General features: G+C 50.0%; 1 protein-coding gene across 3 annotated transcripts in view; it reads left to right on the top strand.

Annotated features, from left to right (window-relative positions):
- The window catches only part of LOC135255346 (transcription factor 12-like), a 105316-nt gene that overhangs the window by 25593 nt on the left and 57501 nt on the right, over positions 1–22222 (top strand). For all 3 annotated transcript variants that reach the window (XM_064336396.1, XM_064336398.1, XM_064336397.1), the window contains 2 exons: positions 1353–1426; positions 7614–7716. In XM_064336396.1, coding sequence (XP_064192466.1) covers positions 1353–1426; positions 7614–7716 — 177 coding nt within the window. The remainder of the gene's footprint in view (positions 1–1352; positions 1427–7613; positions 7717–22222) is intronic.

Genomic DNA, 22222 nt, shown 5'->3' with positions numbered 1-22222 from the left:
GTTTAGCCAAATATGATGGCATTTTGAACAGCGCAATCTATAACTTGCTATCTGTTGATGGCATTCTCCTTTCGCAATTACGCAGCTCACACGGGGGAGGTGAATAGAATGCTGTTACCTACAAAACAATATTGGCTAAAACAGGATGGAGAGGCTCAGATCTCATATTTCTGTATTGAGCAGTCTCCATAAATGCAATTTTCAGGGTCAGAGATTGTATTTGTTCATCACCTACCAGATGTTGAATCCATACAATAATGTCTACTTTATTTATTTTTTTGTCTCTCTCTTTGGCAACACGGGCATTTTAAAATATGAGTTTTATTAAGTTTCGATGCTCAGCTGTTTCGATCGGGCCGCTCTATAAATCACTGCCAAATTGCCGTATGCCAGTTGGCCTTTTTAGAGAACTTCAGTGCGCATGCATATTAAAGAGGGCTTGTTAATTTTTGGTGCGTGATTTATGCAAACCAGAATAAATGATGCACGGAAAATTGGCTTCATTTTTGTGGAGTGGTGCCTTTGCAAAGACATAATGGATTAGTCACCAGCTTCTAGTAAAACTCTTGTTATGTCTGTTTTTTACCTCCTTCCCAAAAAAACAATAGAAATTGGGCAACGTACCAGCAGAATGTCTGGGATGACTCAAGATGCACTCTTGTCCTCATTTTGTAGCTAGCAAGCCTTCGGAGGACAAAGAGAGTGTTCCTGTTTGCCATTGCTGTCGCTTTCTCTGAGAAATCAGTCAGAGGAAGGCATTTTTGGAACTTCGGTTTAAGTTTATGAAGGATCGATTTGAAGTGTCATTTTGAGAGAAGGGGATGTCACTGTGAAAGCCAAATAACGCTCGCACTGCAGACAGATTTTTTAAATACATATATTTTTATAACCAAGAATAAATTACTTTTGAGTACACGTGAGGATATGAGGATTTGGATAAACTGTTTATTCATCCTGCTGTCTTCAAACCTCCTCACACCTACCCCTCTTCCTGAGTCTGTCCATTAATCTGCCCGCCTGTTTGCGTGTGTGTGTCCTGTCAGGTGGTCCGTGTGTACGTGCTGCCTGTGAGTCTGTCGGTTAATCTGCCTGCCTGTTTGCGTGTGTGTGTGTGTCCCATCAGGTCGTCCGTGTGTGTGTATGTGTGTGTGTGTGTGTGTGCCTACCCCGCGAGCGTGTCCCTGTGTGTGTGTGTGTGTACCCACCCCGCGAGCGTGTCCCTGTGTGTGTGTGTGTGCCCACCCCGCGAGCGTGTCCCTGTGTGTGTCCGCGTGTCAGAGAGCGGGCCGGGCGGGGCACCCCTTCCCGCCTAGCGCCGCGGGGCTGACAGAGCTCTCCGTCTCCTTTGGCAGGTATGGACGAGAGGGCCAGCCAGGTGACGTGGGCCGCAGGTGGCCAGCCCAGTCCCTCCTACGAGTCCCCCCGGGTAAGAGCCATCCCTGCAGCGGCGCCGCGACCCCAGCGCCAGCTCACATCATTTAGCAGTGCCTGGACAGACACACAAGCGTGCAGTAATGACTGTACTTTCAGGCTCAGGCTCCCTGCAAACCCTGCGCCTTATAATTACCCAACTAGCTCTTTAGCATGCACAGTACAGTTTAATTTACAGTACCTTTCTGGAGTACTAGTTCAGCTGTTTCCATTCATTCTGAGTATAAAGATTAGGATTGAAACAGTAGAGCCCTTATCTTTTCAAAATTTTGGCTCTTCCATTCTAGATTATCCACAAAAAATGTTGTTTTTAAAGTTTGGAGATGCACATTATACTTGAAAAATGCTTTTTACTTTGTACTTGTACTTTACTTGGTTTAATACTATTTAGTATTAGTGATTTGAAATAAAAAATGTCATTTTTTCAGCAGATTTCCTTATTGTGCCTTCTGCATACCCGATGAATTTAGTTTCCCTAGAAAGAGGAACTGAGTATGTCTGAAAGGATATGGTTGAATACAGGTTAATAAAATCCCAGGGACACGAGCCTCATTTTGAGATTGCCAAGAGCAGCATTTTAGTACACAATAATTATTTGCAGAGTTCTCAACAGCATGCCTTCACATGTAGTCATGGGCTTTTAAAAATATTTTTTTTCTAAACATGACTTAATTTTATGGGAAATACAAACATTCACAAATGGTTTGTGTTAAAATGTGTGCCGTCAATTCCCAATTGGAAAAGCAATTAGCTGTTTAAAAAAAATCAGTGTTTCTTTTTCATAAATTTGTCATAGAATTGTATTGGCACTATTTTTTTGTAGTTTTAAGAACAGTCTTAGCAGTACATTCACCCCTTTGTTTCAGGCACTGTAAGAGATTGCAAGGCAGCACTAGCGTCTTGCTGTTTGCTGTCATTTGAAGCACATTAAAAGCCGCACTAGTGCAACATAAAACGGATGCTTCCGGAGAAGCAAGCCTGCCTACTCTTGCAAAGGGCACGCGTCTCCACTACAATTGTTTGTTTGTTTATTTGTTTTGCTTTCTTTCCCTCCCAATGTGGTTGCACTTGCTGCCCTGTATGGATTTCATTTAACGTCAATCTCCTGTCGCTGCTCATTAGAAATCAGCTAAATGTCAGATCCGCGCAGGGCTGGATTGCCTTATTTATTCTCCAGTGCCCTTCCCGAATGAACATCCACGGGCCATAGTTCCGTCGGCAGACTCGATTTGAATTTCGAGATTGAGATGGTTGATACGGCAGCTCCAGGTGCATATAAATCAGCGTTTCTGACACGGCGAGGGACAGGCATCAGCAAACAGACAGATGTTCTTTCCTCCGTACTCCGCATGCTCGGGCCGGCACTGCACCGGAGACTTGAGTTTATTTACTCGGGTCTCGAGGGGCGCCCGTATTACAGGATTACTCGCGCTGGAATATGCAAAGTACGACTGGAAATAAGCAAACGGATAATGTGCAACTATGTAAATCTCCTTTTATGCTTAATATATTTTATTTTAATTGGCTCAGTTTTTCTGAAGAGGAAAGCAAATTTAGTATATGAAAATTTGCCTGCGAAGGCTTTAACAGTTTAACAATAGTGACGGGCTTGTTGCCTTAATTGGCGTAAAAAATGTCATTTATTGATAAGTTAAGTCTCTTTTAGCGCTGTTTGAATACCGGTAGTCTTCATGTTTATGTGTGGGAATCTCACTACTGCGGTGGTAGTAATTGTGCATTCAGCAGCATACTTAAATCCCTGCACTGTATTAATACATTATTGTGAGAAATTGTCCTGAAATTACAAATCCCCCTCCTGAACCCCAGTCACTGACGCGCCTCAGCTGTCAGGGCGGACTACAGTATGGAATATGCCTTTATAAGCAAACTGCACCCACAATCTCCACGTGTTGAGCACCACACCTTAGTATCCGCCTGGTGGTCTCTTCAGTAACTAGCAGGGCATGTCGTTTATATGATTTGAATAAATGATAGTTTTATTAGATGTATTGCAGTTTTTTTTAACAGCAACAAAGCAATTCCCATGTCTTGCTTACCCTTCCCTAATGCCTGACATATATATTTTTTTGTTATTCCCAAAAAAACTTTTTGCTGTCCCAAATTGCATTTGACTTGTGTGCAAGTCTGGACTTGTTTTTTGAGCTATAATTGTTTCATCTTCCTTTGGAGCAGATGAAAGACAGAATGATTGCTGGCATGTTTTGTTGAAGGCTAGTTAGTCAGCATTACCTTTAGTGTATCATACAGTTGTAGCCGGTTGTTGGAGGACACCTCTCCTGTGTATACGCTCCAGAGCCAGGTTTTTTGCTCCACCTGTTAGATTCCTTTGAATTGTCAGGGAAAGATGTACCCAGGGGAGAAGCTGTTTGCGTCTGTCCTCGCCCGTCATCATTCTGACCGCCATGCTCTTCGCTTTTTCGTTCTCTCTGAAGTGTTCACAGCACGCGCCATGTCTGCCTCCTCCCCTGCCTTAGCTTACCGGAGTGTAGCAGGTACTTCCGTTATGGCCGTATGGTCTGGAGGGTCAGCTGTTCATTACAGCGATCCGGTTGCTGTGTAGCGGTATGTAGTTTGAGAGCACACGGGAAGCAGCGGACGGCGGGTAAAGTCCGTGCGTGAACCAGAGCCGGCGTTTTTTACTACCAATTTATTTTTGATCTATCTGCCATTAATCTGCCTGTTCTCATGCTAACGGACAATTAGCCAACGGTCATTAGCCAACAGACAGGTGGTGTGAAGAATCTCATCGTTTTTAACCCGTTACCATTTCGTCTGTTTATGGGCTGTGACGTTTTCTTAGTTTATTGTTCCTTCATTGTACCATGCCGTCGTTTCTCGATTGTGAACTGACAGCTTCCAGTATTAAGCATCCATTTGACTCAAATCAGAAGCGATTGTGGAGGTTGCGCATGCTAATTGGCCAAGAAAGGTTCAAGCGGCAGATTTCTGCAGACCGCAGACACTTGGCTTTGAATTGTGGTGGCTAATTGGTGAAACACTTTAGCTGCACTGGCAAGGTCCCTGCAACAAAACAGGTTTTCAAAAAGCCATTCCAACTAGCTTCTGTTTCGTTATATTTTAATTAAACAAACTTGTTTTTTTCTACAGGTTGGACAAAGCTATTGATTGGCGCGTAATCCATGTACTATGTAATACTGTTGAGTGAGGTCTGTTTCAGTGTGCGAGCCTTTGGATAGAAGTAGAAACCCGCAGGGAGATGGGAAGTCTTGATTATCACTGTTTTAAATGCATATTGGACACTCTGGCAATGGTTCATCCACAACAGTGTTGACTCTGAATGATTCATAAATGTTTTATTTTTTTATTTTGAAAGTGTTTTATTTATTTATTTTTACATTTTTATAAAAGTGAGAACAAAAATAAAAATGAGACTGAATGGCTGAATTGATTTATGTATTATTTGTATGTACGTCTTCACTTTAGGCCAGGGCTGTCCAGTCTTATCTGAAAAGTGCCGTTTGTTATAGCACGACGACACCAGATTCAGCCAATTGAATTAAGACCTTGAGTAGTAGAATCAGGTATCGTAATGCTGGGCTAAAACAAAAACCTTCACCCACACTGGCCCTTTTCGAATAAGACTGGACACCCCTGCTTTACTCTTTAACCCCTTAGTTTCATGGCCTTTTCTGTGAGCTGACGGTGAGAATTACGGAGGCAGACGTCGCCTTTCCCTGAAGGAACAGCAGTCCAGTCCAATTACAGCCTCCAATGGGCTTATTTCCTTCTTGCTCCCTCTCATTCGCGATTAGCCCACCGCAAACGCCGTCTTCCGGTCGCCGTGCTGATTTTGGCCCGAGAGCCTCTCGGCCGGCAGCTGTAGCCTGGGGACCCATTGTCCCCGCGGTGGGCCGGGCCAGGTTCCGCCCATTCCCTTCACACCATCCCAGCTCTTAAAGCAAGGCCAGGCCTCACCTGGGACCGCCCCGCTGTACCCGCTAAAGACGGCTTCTTAAACGCCGGGGAGAGGCGCGAGGGGGGGGGGGGGAGCCAGCCGCATCTCGCGTCCGTAACCGGGGGCCTGGCGGTCGCGTAGCCGGCGGTAACCGGCCCCTTCGGGTGAAGCGACAGCGCGCGTCACCGTCCCTCCACCTCCCGCGCCCCTGGAGCGCTTGGAAATGATGAATGTTCCGTTATGGATGATCTGACGGTCCTCCAGGAGCGAGGTTCGCCGCACGCGCTTTCCCGCGAGAGCCGAGCGGTACCCTGCGGGCTCGTCCTCCTCCTCCTCCTCCTCCTCCTGCTCCTCCGGCTTCCTGGCAGCCAGCGCCAAGCCGGAAAAGAGCCTTAGCGTTCTTATTAAGAAGCAATTTGCACTCCCCCGTTTTTCTTCATTTCAGCCGCACAGAAGATGCATTATGATATTTTAAGCGTGTGTGTTTTTTTTTGTTGCAGGATGTGAGTAGGTTGTGAGGACCGGGTTTGCCCTTGTTCTCGTTGTTTTCGTTGTTGCTGCTTGCCTGCTAGCTCCTCTCGCAGGGGTGGTGTTTTTAATGAATAGGGTCACGGCATTATTAGCCAAAACAATGGCTTGGCAGAAGCACAAAGGGCCAATCTCTGTGGACCGGCTCGCAGGCGCTCGGTGCTCCACGGTCTTTGAAATCTCTCCATCACCCTCCGTCTTCTCTCAAAAAAGGAGCGCGATCGTAATAAGACCGATAATAGCGTAAGTACGTCGCGCGTAAAAGCCGCGAGTTTGGATGGAAACGCCTGTACAGATCCAGGCCCGTGGCCGGCCTCTCCCTCCGGTCGGAGCTAACGTCGTTTCGGGCGCGTCTCTGGCTGGAGCGCGGGCGGGTTTCTGGCTGGAGCACGGGCGCGTCTCTGGCCGGAGCGCGGGCGCGTCTCTGGCCGGAGCGCGGGCGCGTCTCTGGCTGGAGCGCGGGCGGGGTCTCACAGGCCCTGGGATTGGCGCCGCTCCGCAGTATCTCATTGCAGGAGCCGGCGAGCTGTGAGAGACCGCGCTGTGACCGATATTTAGACCAAAGCCACAGAGCAGATAACGGTCATGAAAGGCCACTGCTCAGCTGCACTGGGAAGAGGATGTTTTCATAAGCCACAGGCTCTTTGGGAGTATGTGGGTTACAGTGTGTGTGTGTGTGTGTGTGTGTGTGTGTGTACACATTATAAATGCTTGCATACTTACATGCTGTACCTGCGTACAACATGCATACATGCTGTACATACATACATACACACACTCATTACAGCTTGTGGTGTGTGCATTACTGTAATTACGTTTGTGAGGCAACTCTACTATATACACTATATACACATATATATACACTGCATACATGGTTTTTTGTGATGATGCACCTATAAATTGCTCTGAATAATAAAAACTGAAGAACAATATTGAACTTTAATAATATAATAATAATAATAATAATAATAATAAATGTTTATTCGAGATGAACTAAGTTGTCATTAACAGTGATGATAATACTGGTATGTATTCAGTATATGAATGTTAAATTGGAATGGGTATGTGCTGTGGCAGGATCAGATGGTAATTGCTGTGTGTGATTGTGAGTCAGGTAGGCAGGTGAAGTCTGGGGGTGAGAGCGCGGGGGGGCGCGTCGGGGGGAGTGTGCTTCCCGCGGCCCCGCTTTCAGCAGGGGCGCGCCTGTGATTGACGGCTGGCTCCCTTTGTCAGAGTGGGGGCTGCGTCCGCTGGCTGCTGGGAGTCTGTCGGCGTGTCACCGCGGTAACAATAAATAAAACAACAATCGCAGGGGTCTGAGGTTCGTTGCACGCCCGCGCGGATGCGTCTGTCTCACGTGTGCTGTTTAAGCACTGCCTCCCGCCAGGAGCCCACTACCTCTGCACTCCCCGCGTGGAATGGGTGTGTGGAACGTTGACCTTATGGCTGTTTAAAAGTGAGATGTGTTCTGTATTATCTGTGACTTATTCCATGTTGTACTGCCTGTTCTTCCAGACATAGCCCTCCCCCCCAGGACACAAGCACAAAAAGATTGAAATAGGTAAATTTGACGGTGCAGATGAGAGATGTACTGTTGCAGGGGACAGTTGGCCGCTCGCGTTCCCGCTCTCAGTAATGAGCGGAGTGTCATAGCACTCAATTAGCGATGGTGCCTAATAATGTGTCTAATGCTGTGTGATCTCCCCTCTCCCCTCAGGACTTCACAGACAGCCCTCATTACGGTGATCAGCTGAGTGACAGCCGATTAGTGGCCCATGAAGGATTGTCCCCAACACCTTTCATGAACTCCAGCATCATGGGTGAGTAGGCGACGTACATCGCGCCAGTGCCCCCCATCCGCCCCCCCTCGTGCCCTCGGGCCCTCGGAGACGGTCCCTCTCCCTGCTCCCTCCCTCCTGCCCACCGGAGCGGTCTTCCTTTTCCCCTCCCTCCCTCCCTCCTTCCCTCCCTCCCTCCTTCCCTCCCTCCCTCCCTCCGTCTCTCCTCCTGCGGCGACAGTCTTCAGAAGCTGACCCTCCCCCGGGGGTCAAAGTCACACCATCAGTACAATTTTCCATCACAAAAGACCTGGCTCCCAGCAATCAGAAGCACCACTGGCACCCAGCGATGGCAGAAAGGATTATTTTAGGAGGTTTGCCGGGGTGGGGGCTAATATGACAAAGACAACAGATGTGCCAAATTTTATTAAACACTTTTAGGTTTAGATTAAACACAGGTTAAGATGACCTTTTGAAATGTTTTGTGGATTTATATTAATTTCCCAGTCTGCGCTAGCCTTGTGCAAAAACAGCTGAACTAATGTTGGAGTGCAGCTCTCATACCCACTTGAACCCGTGTGCTGTCGGGCTAAGAGCTGTTTCAGATGGTAAACTGTGACTCACAGCTCCACAAAGGGGCAATTGCTGCCTCAGTTGCGCTATACTATCCTTCCAGAACTGAAACAGTATGTTTGTATGTCTCTAATTCATGCTGAGGTTTAAACCTTGTAGGTAGCATTGTTTGGTATGCTTTTTCCTAATTGCACATTGGGCATATGGAGCATCTGCTGTTTCTTTTCACACTCTGTTCTCAAATTCATTTAATGTACCCCAAAAATGAATGAATTAAAATCCGATCAGCCAAGCGAAATGTTCAATTGCATTATGAATAAAGAGTCTGCAGCAACTGTCAGTTCTGCCTATGCAGTGTTAACCCAGAGTAGAGAAAGAAGGGAGGGAGATCTCAGTCATCATTATCACATATTTATTTATTCCACGTGAGTGAAATATCAGGGCAGATTAAGGTTATTTATGGGAGTTATTATGTGTCAGCATCATTGTGTCCTCTCGGGTCGTGACAGTTTTATGTGCTGGCGAATCCGGGCTCATTGTTGAACTGCCCCGGTGACTGGTTGCCATGCAAGGTGCTTAGTTTACAAACGGGTGCTGGGGCAGAGGAGATGATTGAAACAATGTTATCTTTCCGGCTGTTGTGTGTGTGTGCGTGCGTGTGTGTGTGTGTGTGTCTGTGTGTGTGTGTGTACACATACCGTGCAGGGGGGCGTGTCCTTCATCCTTCCTGATTCTGACAGTGTGTAAATATGGAAATGATCTTGATGTGTCAGGGAATTAGACAGTCCGATTGTGTGCAAATTGCCTACGCTTATCTGAAGCCTGGATTGGGAGATGGGCTCGGTTTTATCAAATGGAATTTTGGCCGGAGTTTCTGGGATTTGCATGGAATTACTCATTTCCAGCGCAACCTTATTCAGTGGAGTCTTTAAGGTTTTTCTGTGTGCCATTGAAAGAGGTGGAACGCGTGCACGTTGTAATACAATTAAGCATTGCGGCTGTACGCGCGGCATTTTCATAGGAAACCTCCAATGCCAATTGAGCCTCCGTGACCCAATTCAGTGCGATCTCCGCGCCGGTGTTTTAAGACTGAGCCGCTGTAATCTAAGTGGATTACCCCAAATCCAAATCCTGGTGGTCTACAGTTTCTTAAGAAAAGGAAAAAAAAACGGAGCGGGTGCATTGTTCGCCTGTGTTAATTGTACATGGGATCTGATTGCAAGAGAAAAAGATTAAATGTTGAGCACCAGCAGTGTGTTTTAAAAAAACAGATTTTAAATGAAATTGATCGGTTGTTCAGCATTATTTGGTTCTATGGTAAAGATGCATCATTGTTGCCTACCTGCAGGTACCCTTCCCACCCCCCTCGGGTGAATATGCTGAGGGGGGGCGGGGGGGCGGTCCAAGCGGATTTTAGAATGCTGCTTTCGTTCGTACCCGCGGTCCTGACCCTTAATGACCGAGAAACCTCATTTGTAGCGCTTTTGAAAAAAAAAAAAACTCTAAATCAGCTTTGGTTTAGATAAGAAATCTTTCCTCTTAAGAAGTGCTTAGTGGATGCAGAGCCTGCTCGTCATTGTCCTGATTATGTTGTGTGCTTGTGTGTTTAAAAAAAAAAAAAAAAGAATTTTCATGGTTTTGATTGGACATTTTGAAGAATAGATGTTGGCCCAGCAACATCATCTAACACAATGATATACTGCATGTTGAAAACAGCTTGGGGTTATTTAAGGTCAGCTATTGTGTGTGATAATGAACTTCTTTCAGTTTGCTGAGTGCCAAGCAGATGGCTGGTAATGAACGCTTATTTGACAATATTCTAATTACTGGGACAACTGTAATGTTCTGTATGACTGGAGGAATTGTGGTTCATTTCTAAAGCCTAGACATGTGGCTTTGGACTTGAAAAGCAGCATATTTCTTCACAAGCAGGCAAATTAGTCAGTTGTAAAACTGACTGCTTTGACAAAACAGTAGGGTAATAAATTAGGGAATGAACCCCACCTTTTTTAAGGTCTGACATTTTTAAGTGTAATTAATGTGTGTGTGTGGATATGAAACGATAAAATGACTCGATGCTCCATCTAATTCTCGTGCTTCCAATCTTTCTCTCACGGGTAAAACCTGTCAATTCCTGTTTGAAGAGACAGGATTATCCTGCAGTGTTGCCTGGCCACTGACTGGCTAGCGATGACACCAGCACCCCCCTCCCCCCCCCCTCCCCGAGCCTGTCTGTCAAAGCCGGGGGCGGGGGGGAGGGGGTGGGGCCTGACCTGGCTCGTGTCAGCGCAGGCCAGGGGTCAGCCAGTCTGTGGGGCACGTGCGCCCAATCCTCTTACTCCCCCCCCCCCCCCCCGGGCGCTCCAGCCAGGGCTTTGTGGGACGGCACGTGTCGCCCGAGCCGCTGCTAAGCAGCCTGAGTCACACCGGGGGTCACCTGCTCCCCTCCCCACGCCCTCTCTCACCCCTCCGCTCCCAACAGCGCGCCCCCCTACTGGACCTCACTCCGGTGGATTCAACCCTGCTAAATGAGCAGTAGTGCATCTTAGTTTAGTTTAGCTTAGTTAGCTTAGCTTAGTTAAGGGCGACATAGCTCAGGAGGTAAATGGACTGCATTTATATAGCGCTTTTATCCAAAGGAGGTAAGACCGATTGGCTGGCAGTTGGAGGGTTGCCGGTTCAAACCCCGCCCTGGGCGTGTCGAAGTGTCCTTGAGCAAGACACCTAACCCCTAACTGCTCAGGCGAATGAGAGGCATCAATTGTAAAGCGCTTTGGATAAAAGCGCTATATAAATGCAGTCCATTTACCATTTACCATTTAGTTTGAATGTAACATTCAACAGTTTATTTAACACTATGTTTCATTTAACTTTTACAGTACAATTTTAGTTTTGTTGTAATTTTTTTTAGAATAAATTCTCTAAATTTTATGATAACCCTCTTGAAAAATGTTAAATGGGCACAGAAAAGCTCTGAATCACTTTTATAAACACTTGGTATGTCCAGCCAAGTACTTCCCAAAGTTTTGTTTTTTTTTGTCAAAGAATAGCACAGATCCCTTGAAGTGCTTTGCGTTAACTGGTCAAAGAAGGCTGAGTTCCACCCTGCCTCTCCTGCGAAAAAGGCAAAATGCTAATGTCACTTAATTTAAAACTCTGCAGCAAATTTGCAACCCATATATTTGCTTGCCTGCACGAGGATGGGAAAAACTGTCTGTAAAGAATAGTCCGATGCATCGTCTGAAGCCGGTTCGATAAAATTTAATCCAGCTTTAGACTAAACAACAAAGCACTCGCAGATTATAAATTTGGCCTGTTCTGTGTTTGCGGTGTTTACCGATCATACACATGATGATCACAAAGACAAATAGGTTTAGTGTAGCACGGCCAGGAATCCACCATTTCGATAAAATATGACCCAGGAGCAAAGCAGTGTGGCTTTAGGAAGCATCCTCATCGAATCCCAGATACGGAACTTCATATTTGTCTAACTCTTCCGTTTGATAAACCATCTATCTACCCTTAGAAAGCATCCTGCTTTTGTGTCAACATCTCTCAGTATCGTTTTTCAGTCGTTGGTAATTTCACGTATGCTGAGTCATTTCAGCTTGGTTCAAGACATTATTGAGGAAGTAAGATCATGTAGTGGCATGCGTACATTGAATGGTGTCCCTGTGCACTTGGTAGAGTCTCCCAAGTGTGTTTCATGGTGTATGCCGGATGGGCTTATAGTTGCTGTAAGCAAGTATTTTCTTTTGAAATATTTATCAGTGCATTTATTTTATCCCATTTTCCCCAGCCCCCATGCAACCAGACTTGTTGACCAGCAGCCCTTCCTGCCGATGAAAGGAGGCGATGGTAGACATGTCACTCCTGGGCCCGTTGTTGCCTTGTCAGTGTGGACCTCCTGCCATAGCCGGCCATGGCACAACTGGGTCTTGACCACCCAGTCGCAGGGCTAACGCTGTTGCTTTCAGACCGAGCGTCTTTAAGGTGTAAGCCACCTGGAGGTCTCTCAGAATGTCTTAATGGTGCTGTGCCATTGGGTGTTGCTGACAGCCATCTGCATGGCCTCACCACTGTGAATTATCTGCACCCCCCCCCACCCCCCCATTTGCAATTTTAAGGTTCAGGTGCTGCATTGTTCATCTTGGAGAAAAGTAATCATGCAAAAGTTGTCAGTGTCCTTGCTCCCATTGTTTCTCTTTCTCTGTCAAGCTTCAATAACTGACTTCTTTTTGTAATTGTTCCTATCACAGGCGTAGACATATTACTCCCAACTGTCAGCTCTGACAGTTATAACTGAAAATCTCCCTTGTAATTTTATCACGGTGTATAACAGGCCCCTTTGGAGAGATGAGGGAAACAGCCAGAATCTTCTTTATCTGGCTCTGCAGCAGTTTGGCCCCGTGTGTTCAAGGCTGCAAAGACTTTCATGGAGGTCTGCTTCTCCGTCTGAGCAAGGAGAGGTGTGAGTGTGTGCGTGTGTGTGTGTCTGCATAATGTACATGTGTGTGTGTGTGTTTGTGTGCACGTGTGTGTCTATGTGTTTGTGTGCCCGTGGGTGTGTGTGTGTGTGCATGTGTGTGTGTTTGTGTGCACGTGGGTGTGTGTATGTGTGTGTTTGTGTGCATGTGGGTGTGTGTGTGTGTGTGTGTTTGTGTGCACGTGGGTGTGGGTGTGTGTATGTGTGTGTTTGTGTGCACGTGGGTGTGTGTATGTGTGTGTTTGTGTGCACGTGGGTGTGTGTGTGTGTGTGTTTGTGTGCACGTGGGTGTGTGTGTCGTAGACACGGAGACACAGAGAGAGGGGGGGAGAGATGAGCTGTAAATGCATTACTGTGAGGTGAATGCATGTCGGATGTCCTGTGCCACGTGCCCGGGTCAGTATTTATATCAGTGCTGAGTCGCCGCTCTGAGCGAAGCGCGCTCCTGTGGCCCGCCCGCGCCCCGCCCGCACCCCGCCCGCGCTGCGTTACTCTAATCTGCCTCCCCGCATTACCGCCATCTTCATCACACGGTTATCCCTGCTTTTATTAGGACCGGTTCCGTGAGCACAGTTTACAGGGATTACCGCTGATGACCTGATGAGAGAATGACGATAACGGTCAGCCCCCCCCCCCCCAGCCAGTTAGCTGCTGTAAGGGTGCTGGGTGTTCAGCGGCCAGCAGAAATGAGGACGCTTACCACAGGCCTCCTGCCAGTCTGCCTTAGGAAGCTGGCTAGTTAGCGCTTAGCCTACCTGGCTGCCTCCAGGTATGCTAAATGTAAAGTAATATTTCTCTCCACGTTTGAGGTATTACTGTCAGAAATGCCTCGCTAAAGACAGCTAAAGTAGCACATACTGTTCGTATGTCAGAGCTGGTGTCATGCTTTCATTTTGCAAGGAACCAGCAGAAGCGATACGGATGAGAGCGTCGCTGCTCTTGCGACGATGAGGTCCTGCTGCTCGGCGGGTTTTCCGCACACCAGCACCCCTTCCTGCCCCGGTGTTAATTATGGTCCCTGGGATCACTTGAAAGGCTCTTAAACGCTCATGATATCTCTAGGCAGATTAAATCTATTGTGTTGGGACTAACACTACATGGGGGGGGCAGGTCTACAGACAGATGGGCTCCCTCCCTGCTCTGTGCCCGTGTGACTGGGGTGGGGTTGGGGGGGGGGGGGGGGTCTGTTCAGGTCAGTCCCCCGGCCTGCGCGTTACCCCTAGAAACCATTTCCACGGCAGCTGAGGAAAGGAGCCCCCGTATGGGATCCCGCAGGATGTGGCGATGAATCCGCTGGGCACGCTCGGGACCGCAAACTCCGACAGCCCGACACACCGCCCTAACGCGACCCTGCAGTCCCCGCACTGAAAGATCAGGCCAGCAGAAAGACAGGCATTCTGCTGCCTGCTGGCATACGCTGGTGCCGCTGCTCGTATCAGTGGATGGGGTTTTCTAACTGGAATTTGGGCATTCCATATATGGCAACCAAACCATAGAGGGAAAAACGCATGCAAGATGAGCAAAGTTAAGATTTTAAAGGAGAGAAATTAAGGAGATGTAAAACCAAATTCAAAAACGGACAAAACTGCTGAAGATGCTTGAGAATGAATGAATGAATGAATGAATGAAACATTGCATTTAATCATTAATTCATTAGCATTTAACAATCTAAAGATGCGTAGGAAACTTCTAAGGAAAATTCCAGCCAACAACACGTTGACTTGGTTAGAATTCGCATGTTGGTGATGTAAAACACAATTCTGCTCCTGTTCTCGTATTTTGTGTAGTATTTTAGTTTGCGGTTCAAGTGGAGTTCTGTAGTGATGTGGTCGTATCACATCATGCGGTGATACTGCCACAGCAGGCACATTTTAGTAGGTGAGTGTGAATTCAGCTTGCTGCGGCACTAGATCAGATATCCATCCGGAATGCGACAGCGTAGCTTTGCCGGGTATTGGGACATGGCCACGGCCTCCGACTTTGATTTCAGCTGACGTTGTCACGAAGGCGGCTGGCGAAAGTCATTCTGGGTAACGTTGGAAAATAACACGCTGGAGCAGATAGCAAGCGAGAAACTGGAAATACCGATAAAGTAAAATATATTACAGAAATATCATATTCATGCAATTATCATACAGTTAACCGCTGCGTGCATTTCACGTCGCTGCTACGCGTGTGCTGACAGCGTGAGTGCTTTAGTTTTGGCCTGGGGTTTTTCTCTAAGTTCAGCGCCGCAGTTGGAATGAACCCCTCCTTTCCTTAACGTGACGAGAGTCCAGCCCCACGTCCTCCGAAGCGCTGCGTTCTCAGCTGGCCGCCATCTCCTCAGACCCCCGCCACGACTCCGGCTCCCCCAGCTCCCCCAGCTCCCCCGGCTCCCCCAGCCGCTGTGAGGGAGGGCCGGGGAGCCGCTAGCACACGCCCAGCGGGCGGACAGTCATTCCTCACACCGCCGGGTCGCCGGGTCACCCTCCGCACCGTGGAGATCCACTCATCATCTGACCCGCAGGGCCTGTCACTGCACTGAGGATCAGCGCCTGGCCCTGGTCACCACTCATCATCTGACCCGCAGGGGCCTGTCACTGCACTGAGGATCAGCGCCTGGCCCTGGTCACCGCTCAGAAACCCCCGAGCCATTCATCATCAGAAAATTCATCTGCAGGAAAAATGTGTGTTTTTTTAAATAATGGAAATGAATGCATTTGGTGCATATTTAAGGCATAAAATACCAAACAGTGCTGTGTAAATGCGTGTGTTGCGTGCTGAGCAGCGCTCTGTGCTCTGAAGGAGAGGGGGGATACGGAGCTCTGTGCTAAACGGTGAAGTCTTCTCCTCCGTTTGTTTCCCACAGTGCAACTCACTGCTGTCGGTAGCTCTCCGGTCTGTGCGCTCGAACGAATTCTCCCCGCGCAGAAGAATCGCTCTCGTCTGTTTTTCATCTCCTTTTGATGAAACCTAATGGGTTTCCGGGAAATTAAATTACGCAGTCGTTTAGCGGCGATGCTAAGTGCGCCGAGCGCTCGCTAGCCCAGGGTGCTCTCTGTGCGGGGAGCGCGACGGAGGCGCCGGGATGCGTTTCTCCTGCCTTTCGTGCGACGGAGGGAAAAAAAAATCAATCTCTTTCAGGCCCCCGAGTTGCACTTCTTCTCCCTCCTTTTTGGTTTTAATTGTTCCTTAAGGCTTATCGTGGCGTGCCAAATCCCACATCAAGTTAACGTCCCCGGCGCGTTTTTTACTGGAGCAGGTGTCCGCTCGCCGGCATGTTTTTTCTTCCCCTCAGCACGCGCTCCCCGGAGAGCCCCCCCTCTCTCCCCCCTCCTCCCTCCCCTCCCTCCCCTCCCTCGTCTGAGGCAGCTGTGGCACTGATTGCGGCCAGGTGCAGCTCAGGTATGCACGCCGTCAGTAAGGTAGCGCGGGTCACAGGTGTAGGGAAGGCTGCTCTTTCTCCCTCTCTCATTCTCTCTTTCGCTCATTCTAGCCCTTTCATTCATTCATTCATTCGTTCCTTCATTCATTCAGCCTCCTCCCCTGCTCTTTATTCACTGGCAGACTGTTCTCTTTCTGACTCTCTCTCTCCGTCTCATTCGCTGTCATTCATCCTTTGCCTGCATCTCCCTGTCTGGCTGTCTCTCTCCCTCCCTCTCTCTCTCTCTCTCTCCCTGCCTCTCTCTCCCGTTGCTCACGCACCCGGGTCACCGGATGCTTCATGCGCCGCCATCTCACCGGAAGCTCCTCCTAATCTCTGAGCACGCTCAGATGGCCTTTTGAATGTCCCCAGTCTGTAATCGCCCCGATGTGCAGCGGATGCTCCCGCGTTGGACTTTGCTCCCTCTGGCCTTAGAGATTGTATTCCACCCGCTGCATCCGTTGCATATCTTGGCCTGTGCAAATCAATATTAGTTTCCGTCCCTCTTTGGGTCTTCACTCGTGCCTTGCTGTAGGGTCATTGTCCAAATATTTGATCTTCTTTTACCTTCGCATGTTGAATAGTTTTCTCGTTTGGGCTGTGGGAGTTGTTCTGCGTGGCGTTGGGTATCTAGAGGCATTGTGGGTTGAAACGGAGGTCGGGGGGCGATCGATCTTGCGTGTCCAGGTGGCTGTCCGCCGCGGAGGAGCTGCTGCATCTCGCTGAGCTGGCGATTCTGTCTGACAGCGGCTCCAAATCCTTCGGCCCCTCCGCCGCATTCTCAGGTGCTGGAGCTGTCCCTCTCCGGCAGGGCTACCGTCCCCTCAGCGCCGTCTCCTGACGGGGGGAAATTCCGCCCTGTTTTTCGCTGAATCCCAGGACGGGGATATATAGTCCTTCCCCCTGATCCTCAGGCCCCCCTCTCCTCCTCAGCTGTCCGTTTAGGGCCCAGGGGCCCCGCCCCGAGGCAGCCGCCCCCCCCCTTTCTGCGGCCGTTTACCCAGCTTCCTCAGCGGCACTCTCTGCTTTGCTCTGGTTTCACTTCCCCTGGCGGGTCTCTGGACGGGCGGTTAGCTCAGACGGCTGCGGCTGCACTGCTTCTCTTTCTGTTTGTCCTCCGAGCCTCGTCCACCGCGGCCGTGCCCCCTGCGGCTCGACTCCAGCTCAACTGACACCAAGTTTGAAAAGTCACACGTGCACACACACACACACACACGTACGTGTGTGTGAGCACGCACACGCAAAAGCCCCCTTAATACAAGGGCTCTTTCTGTTCAGAGGGTGACGTGTAGTGCACCCCACGCTTTGGTCCCTGCACTAAGGCACAGGTTGGTTTTGTATGTATGCTGTGTTTATGCGGTTTCATTGCAGTAGTGAATGCTGGGAAAGCGTAAAGCCTGTTACCCGTGCGATGCAGAAGCTGCTGCTGAACGGGGGGGGGGGGCGGGTCTGAAACGGGGAGCGGCAGCTGCAGCTCCTCCCCCAGCTCAGTGCAGCACGACGAGCTGGGAACAGTCCCTTCCTCTTTGGCCCCACCCTTCCAGGCTCCTCCCACCCTGTATCCAGCACTCCTGGGGCCCCTCCCTCTCGCTGTGCCCCGACCCCTGTGCACCACAAGGGTGCGCAGCTGCTCGGGATCAGCTGTACGCAGAGTGAGGAGCACAGTCAGGCTGGCCCTGTGCCCATCCACAGAAGAAAGCAGAGGAAAGGCAAAGAGAGGAGGCGGGGCCAAGGCTCTGATGATGTAATTGGTTCTATGCAAGGAGGCGGAGCCAGGACGCGAGCTTACCACATGATAATGACCACTGTTGTTAGTCATAACGGAATGTTTGGGCTTCCTCTGAATCAGGACAATTAAACACTGCAGCAGGATTCAGAAGAACAGTAAAGAGCGCAGAAAATTGAAGCGTGTGTCTGTAGACTGGAAACTGTCTGCTGTTTTCTTTAGAGGAAGGCGGCCGTTTCGTTAGAATTTCCCAGTAATGCGTCTGCCCCCTTCCCCCCACTTCTGTGCAGAGTCGGATCGGTTGTGGAATGGAAGGCATGTCAGCACTGAAGGACACTTAAAAAAAAGGCCTGTGATAAATGGAAGCAAAAACATTCAAAAATAAATGAATAAATCCACAATGTGAAAATGTAATTGGTCTGTTTGTAGAAGACTAGAGATGGGACATGACAATGGAATGAAAACATTTGGTAGGAAATAATTTTCAGGTTATGATCTCCCTCTTTCCCTCCCTCCCACCCTCACTTCATTTCCTTCCTCCTCTGTCTCTTCCTTGTCATTCTCTCTAAACAGAAGAGCATTGTTACGCAAGCATATGATTATGTACCTTTATACGTTGTTAACCCCTGTGGTGGTTGGCTTTCATTTGTCTCCTGAGATGTGGGGCAGCTTGCACCTTTTTGCTTCTCATTTTATTCCACTGCAAATTTGCTTCCACAAAGTATCATGAAACCTCATTTTATTACAGTGATAAAATATCCCCACCTGAGCTGCTCGTTTCTGATGAGGCTAAATCCCCCCATCTTAGCACAGTGCCTTCATTTGTGAAATTGCATGCAGATAGTAACCTCAGAACAGGTGTACAGGCTAACCCACATTTTCCAGTCTGTTTCATCACCATGGTGTGGGAGGAGCCCAGTCTTTAGGCAAGGGAGGCTGGGCGTGGCCACGATGGGTGGGAGCCAGATTGGAAAGATCATCTGGCTGCCCTTGTTACACTTGATAGGCTGCAGCACAGTGTGTTGCGTCCTCCCGGGACCCAGGGGGCGCTCTCAGTCTCACACTCCATTACACCAGGAAACAGGGTTTGAATGAATCTGACACAGAGGAAGCGGGCCCAAAGCGAGCCCTCTGCTCCAATTCATAAAAAAAGGAACGAATCTTGACAGACGAGTCACTGTAATCACATTAGATTTGATTGTGCAGAATTTGTAACGGCTGCCCCAGGAAAAAAGCATATAAATATTGTGTGTGTGTGTGTGTGTGTGTGTGTGTGTGTGTGTGTGTTTTAAGCAGCAGAAGGGATCCGTGTGAGCATGTCTGTGTGTAGTGTACGACCTGCAGGGGTTAGCTGCAGTCGCACACAGCACGCAGCCCCTGGGTATGCGCTAATTCCCCACTTTGTCCTGTTCAGTCACATTAGCCGTTTTATTCGGCGCGTACTCCTTTATTCACTGCTACCCCGCTAAGCCTTTGGCGGCTGTGCTTTGATTGGATGCGGACGCCAGCGGGGGGGTTAGCGGCGGCGGTGTTAGCGACGTGCGCTCGCGCGCGCGCATCTGACGCTCTTCCAGCCTTTCATCTGTCCGGCTCCTGGGGCTCGTACCTGCGAGCGGCTGCCCGCTCCCCTCCCTCCGCCCTCCTCCGCCCGCCAGGCGCTCCTTCCTTCCGCTCCGCGCCTTATCTGAGTCGCGCGCCGCTCGTTTTGGCGGCCGCTCGGCCCCAGCCTGAGCGGAGAGGCGGGGTAAAGGGAGCGCACGCGGGCGGACAGAAACAGGCCAGGCGTGGAGCTCTGAGTGACGCGCTGCGGAACAGGCCGGAGCAGGAAGCCCGGTTTGTCACGGAGACGTCCGGACCTGCGACTCGCTGCTCACCCAGCAAACCCCCTCCGGAGCTGCCTCTGCTGCCGTGGGGTTAGGAAGGGGTGGAATTTAAATGCTAAACAGGTAGAGAGGGCATTCCCTTTTCAACACACACACACACACACACACACAACAGACACAGCACACAGAGACAGACACACACTATTTTTTGTCCTCAACATTTCTCCCCTGTAAGTAAAACCTGGTCCAGTCAGAATTATTTCGATGTTTACTTTGCCTTTATATTTTTGGACTTGTGAGCTGTGCAGGAGGAACCCTCCTCCCCCCTCATGGCCTCCACCTCGCCCGCCCCCGGTTCCCTGCGTCACTGGGGCTGGTGGCGATTTGCGCGTAACAGAATCTGCCGACTGAGCTTTCGCACGAAAATTCCTGAGCCCTTTCTCATGGCCCCGCGTCCTTGGCCCGCTCGCCCCCCCCCCCCTCACCCCCCCCAGTCTCGGCCCTCTCCAGTTGGCTCCCGTCAGATGCCAGGCGGGCACGCAGACTTTGAAGTGGCACAAAGAGCAGCGCAGTCATTGATCTCCCTCTGAATGGGATATCCTCCCAGGGACATGAAAGAACCCCCCCGTCCTACCCCCCCATAGCCTGTTAAACACATTCCTGTTCTGTGTAGATCATATTTTACCCCCCCCCCCCCTGCGTGTGTTCCTGTCGGTACGCGGATCTGGACTCGCTCAGACGTCAGAGCGAGTCGCGGTCGCCCATCGACCCTCCTACCACCGCGCGATTGGCATGCCCGCTTTCCGCAAAGGTCGTCACGGCGACGGCCAGCGAGGGACACCGATGTGTAATTATGAAGTCATCAGCCGTGAACCAGTAGGCCTCCAGAGGACCGCCCTCCCCCCCCTCCCCCCTCCCCCACCCCACCGCAGCACTCCCGCGGGTCCTCGGGGTGCCATTGATTGGTGACCATGTGTTTGCGGCCGATAGGCTGTGAAATGGCGTGTTGCCGCGCGGCTATGTCGCACCTGCGTCCCACCGAGGTGATTGATTGGTTTGGTCATGTGGAATGTTCCCATCTGGTCCGCAGTAATGTGTTCCCCCCCCACCACCCCACCCCCCATTTTTTTTCCCCATCCGTGAATAGGAACTATTGGCTGGAGGATAGTTAATCTCCAAAACAGCAAAGGCCAAATGAAAACAGTTTCCCTTTATGGTTATTTATTTTTTTAAACAACGCTGAAAATTGAATTGATGAGGGCCGGACTCGACTCTCCTGCCAGGGAGGAATTATTGACCCGAGCGGATCTCCTCTCCCTGACCAGCAGCCGGAGGCTCTCTCTCTCTCTCTCTTCCTCTACCCTCCTCTCTTCTGCTTCCCTCTCTCCTCCTCCTCCTCTAACTGCTCTCTCTCTCCCTCTCTTCTCTCCTCTCATCCCTCTCCTCTCTCCTCTGTCTCCTCTCTCTCCCGCTCCTCTCTCTCTCTCTTTCTCCTCTCCTCTACTCTCTGTCTCCGCGGGAGCCATACCATTTTAAAGCGGCTTCACCTGGAAGTGTATAGGAGGCATCTTTGATCCAGTTGAACCGCGCCGGCGCCCAACGTTCGCTACGCCTCTGGCAGGAGCGGGAGGCCCGCCGAAGGCTTCATTTTACTGACTCACTTAGAAGTGCGCTGCCTCAAACTCTGTTATTCTCTTAATCCCCCTCTTTTAATTGATCATTATTCCCTATGCTATACATCAAGCGGTCATCACGGGATCAACATCACAAAAAATAAATATGCAAATAAGGACTCATTAACATTTGCATGAGCTGTTTGAGCAATCGCGGGGATGACAAGGGCTGTAATTAACGGAAATTGATGCGGGGCCCGGGGTGCGAGAGGGAGCGGGCCCCGGGGTGCGGTCGGCGGGCTTCGCCAGGAAGTGGACGTGGTGGGCGGGACGCGGGCGGTGCCGACTTGAGAGGGGTGGGGCCCGGGGAGGGGAGCGGGAGGAGTTATGTCATCCCTGACTCCTCCCCCTCCTCCCTTCAAGCCGCCTGTTATTTACTGGGGGAGGGAACCTGTCGGAGCGCCGAACGGCTGAGCAACGGGGGGGGCCATCAGCGCGTCGCACCGTCACGGCAACAAAGGCCCCGGCCCGCTCTGAGCGCGTGCGGTGCCACTGTCCTTATTGTAGCATAGCGTACGGTGGCCAGGAGGTCACTGAGTGGCCAAAACTGAGTGATGTCATTGCGCTCTCGCTAGCATTCAGAACGAGGAGTCACCTCAGAAATCCAGTATCCGGAGCGAAAAGCGAGACCTGTCCCCAGCTCCCAGTTATTCTGCTCTCCTTCATCGCTCCCTCCCCCCATCTTCCTCCTCCTCCTCCTCCTCCTCTTCCTGCCCCCTGTCCTGTTTTTGCCAAGGAGAGAAAGAAAGAAAGAAACTGCAGCAAACACAATAAAGCTGTTTATGCCTGTTTTTTTGGACAGCCGAAAGTGCTGATTATAACAAGTGGAAGGAATTTCCTTTGTTGCGCGCGTAGCCCCGC

This window comes from Anguilla rostrata, chromosome 5 (assembly GCF_018555375.3).
Source record: "Anguilla rostrata isolate EN2019 chromosome 5, ASM1855537v3, whole genome shotgun sequence".
Lineage (NCBI taxonomy): Eukaryota > Metazoa > Chordata > Actinopteri > Anguilliformes > Anguillidae > Anguilla > Anguilla rostrata.
Note: the sequence above shows the minus strand (reverse complement) of the source record. Positions and strands in the feature narration are given on the sequence as shown.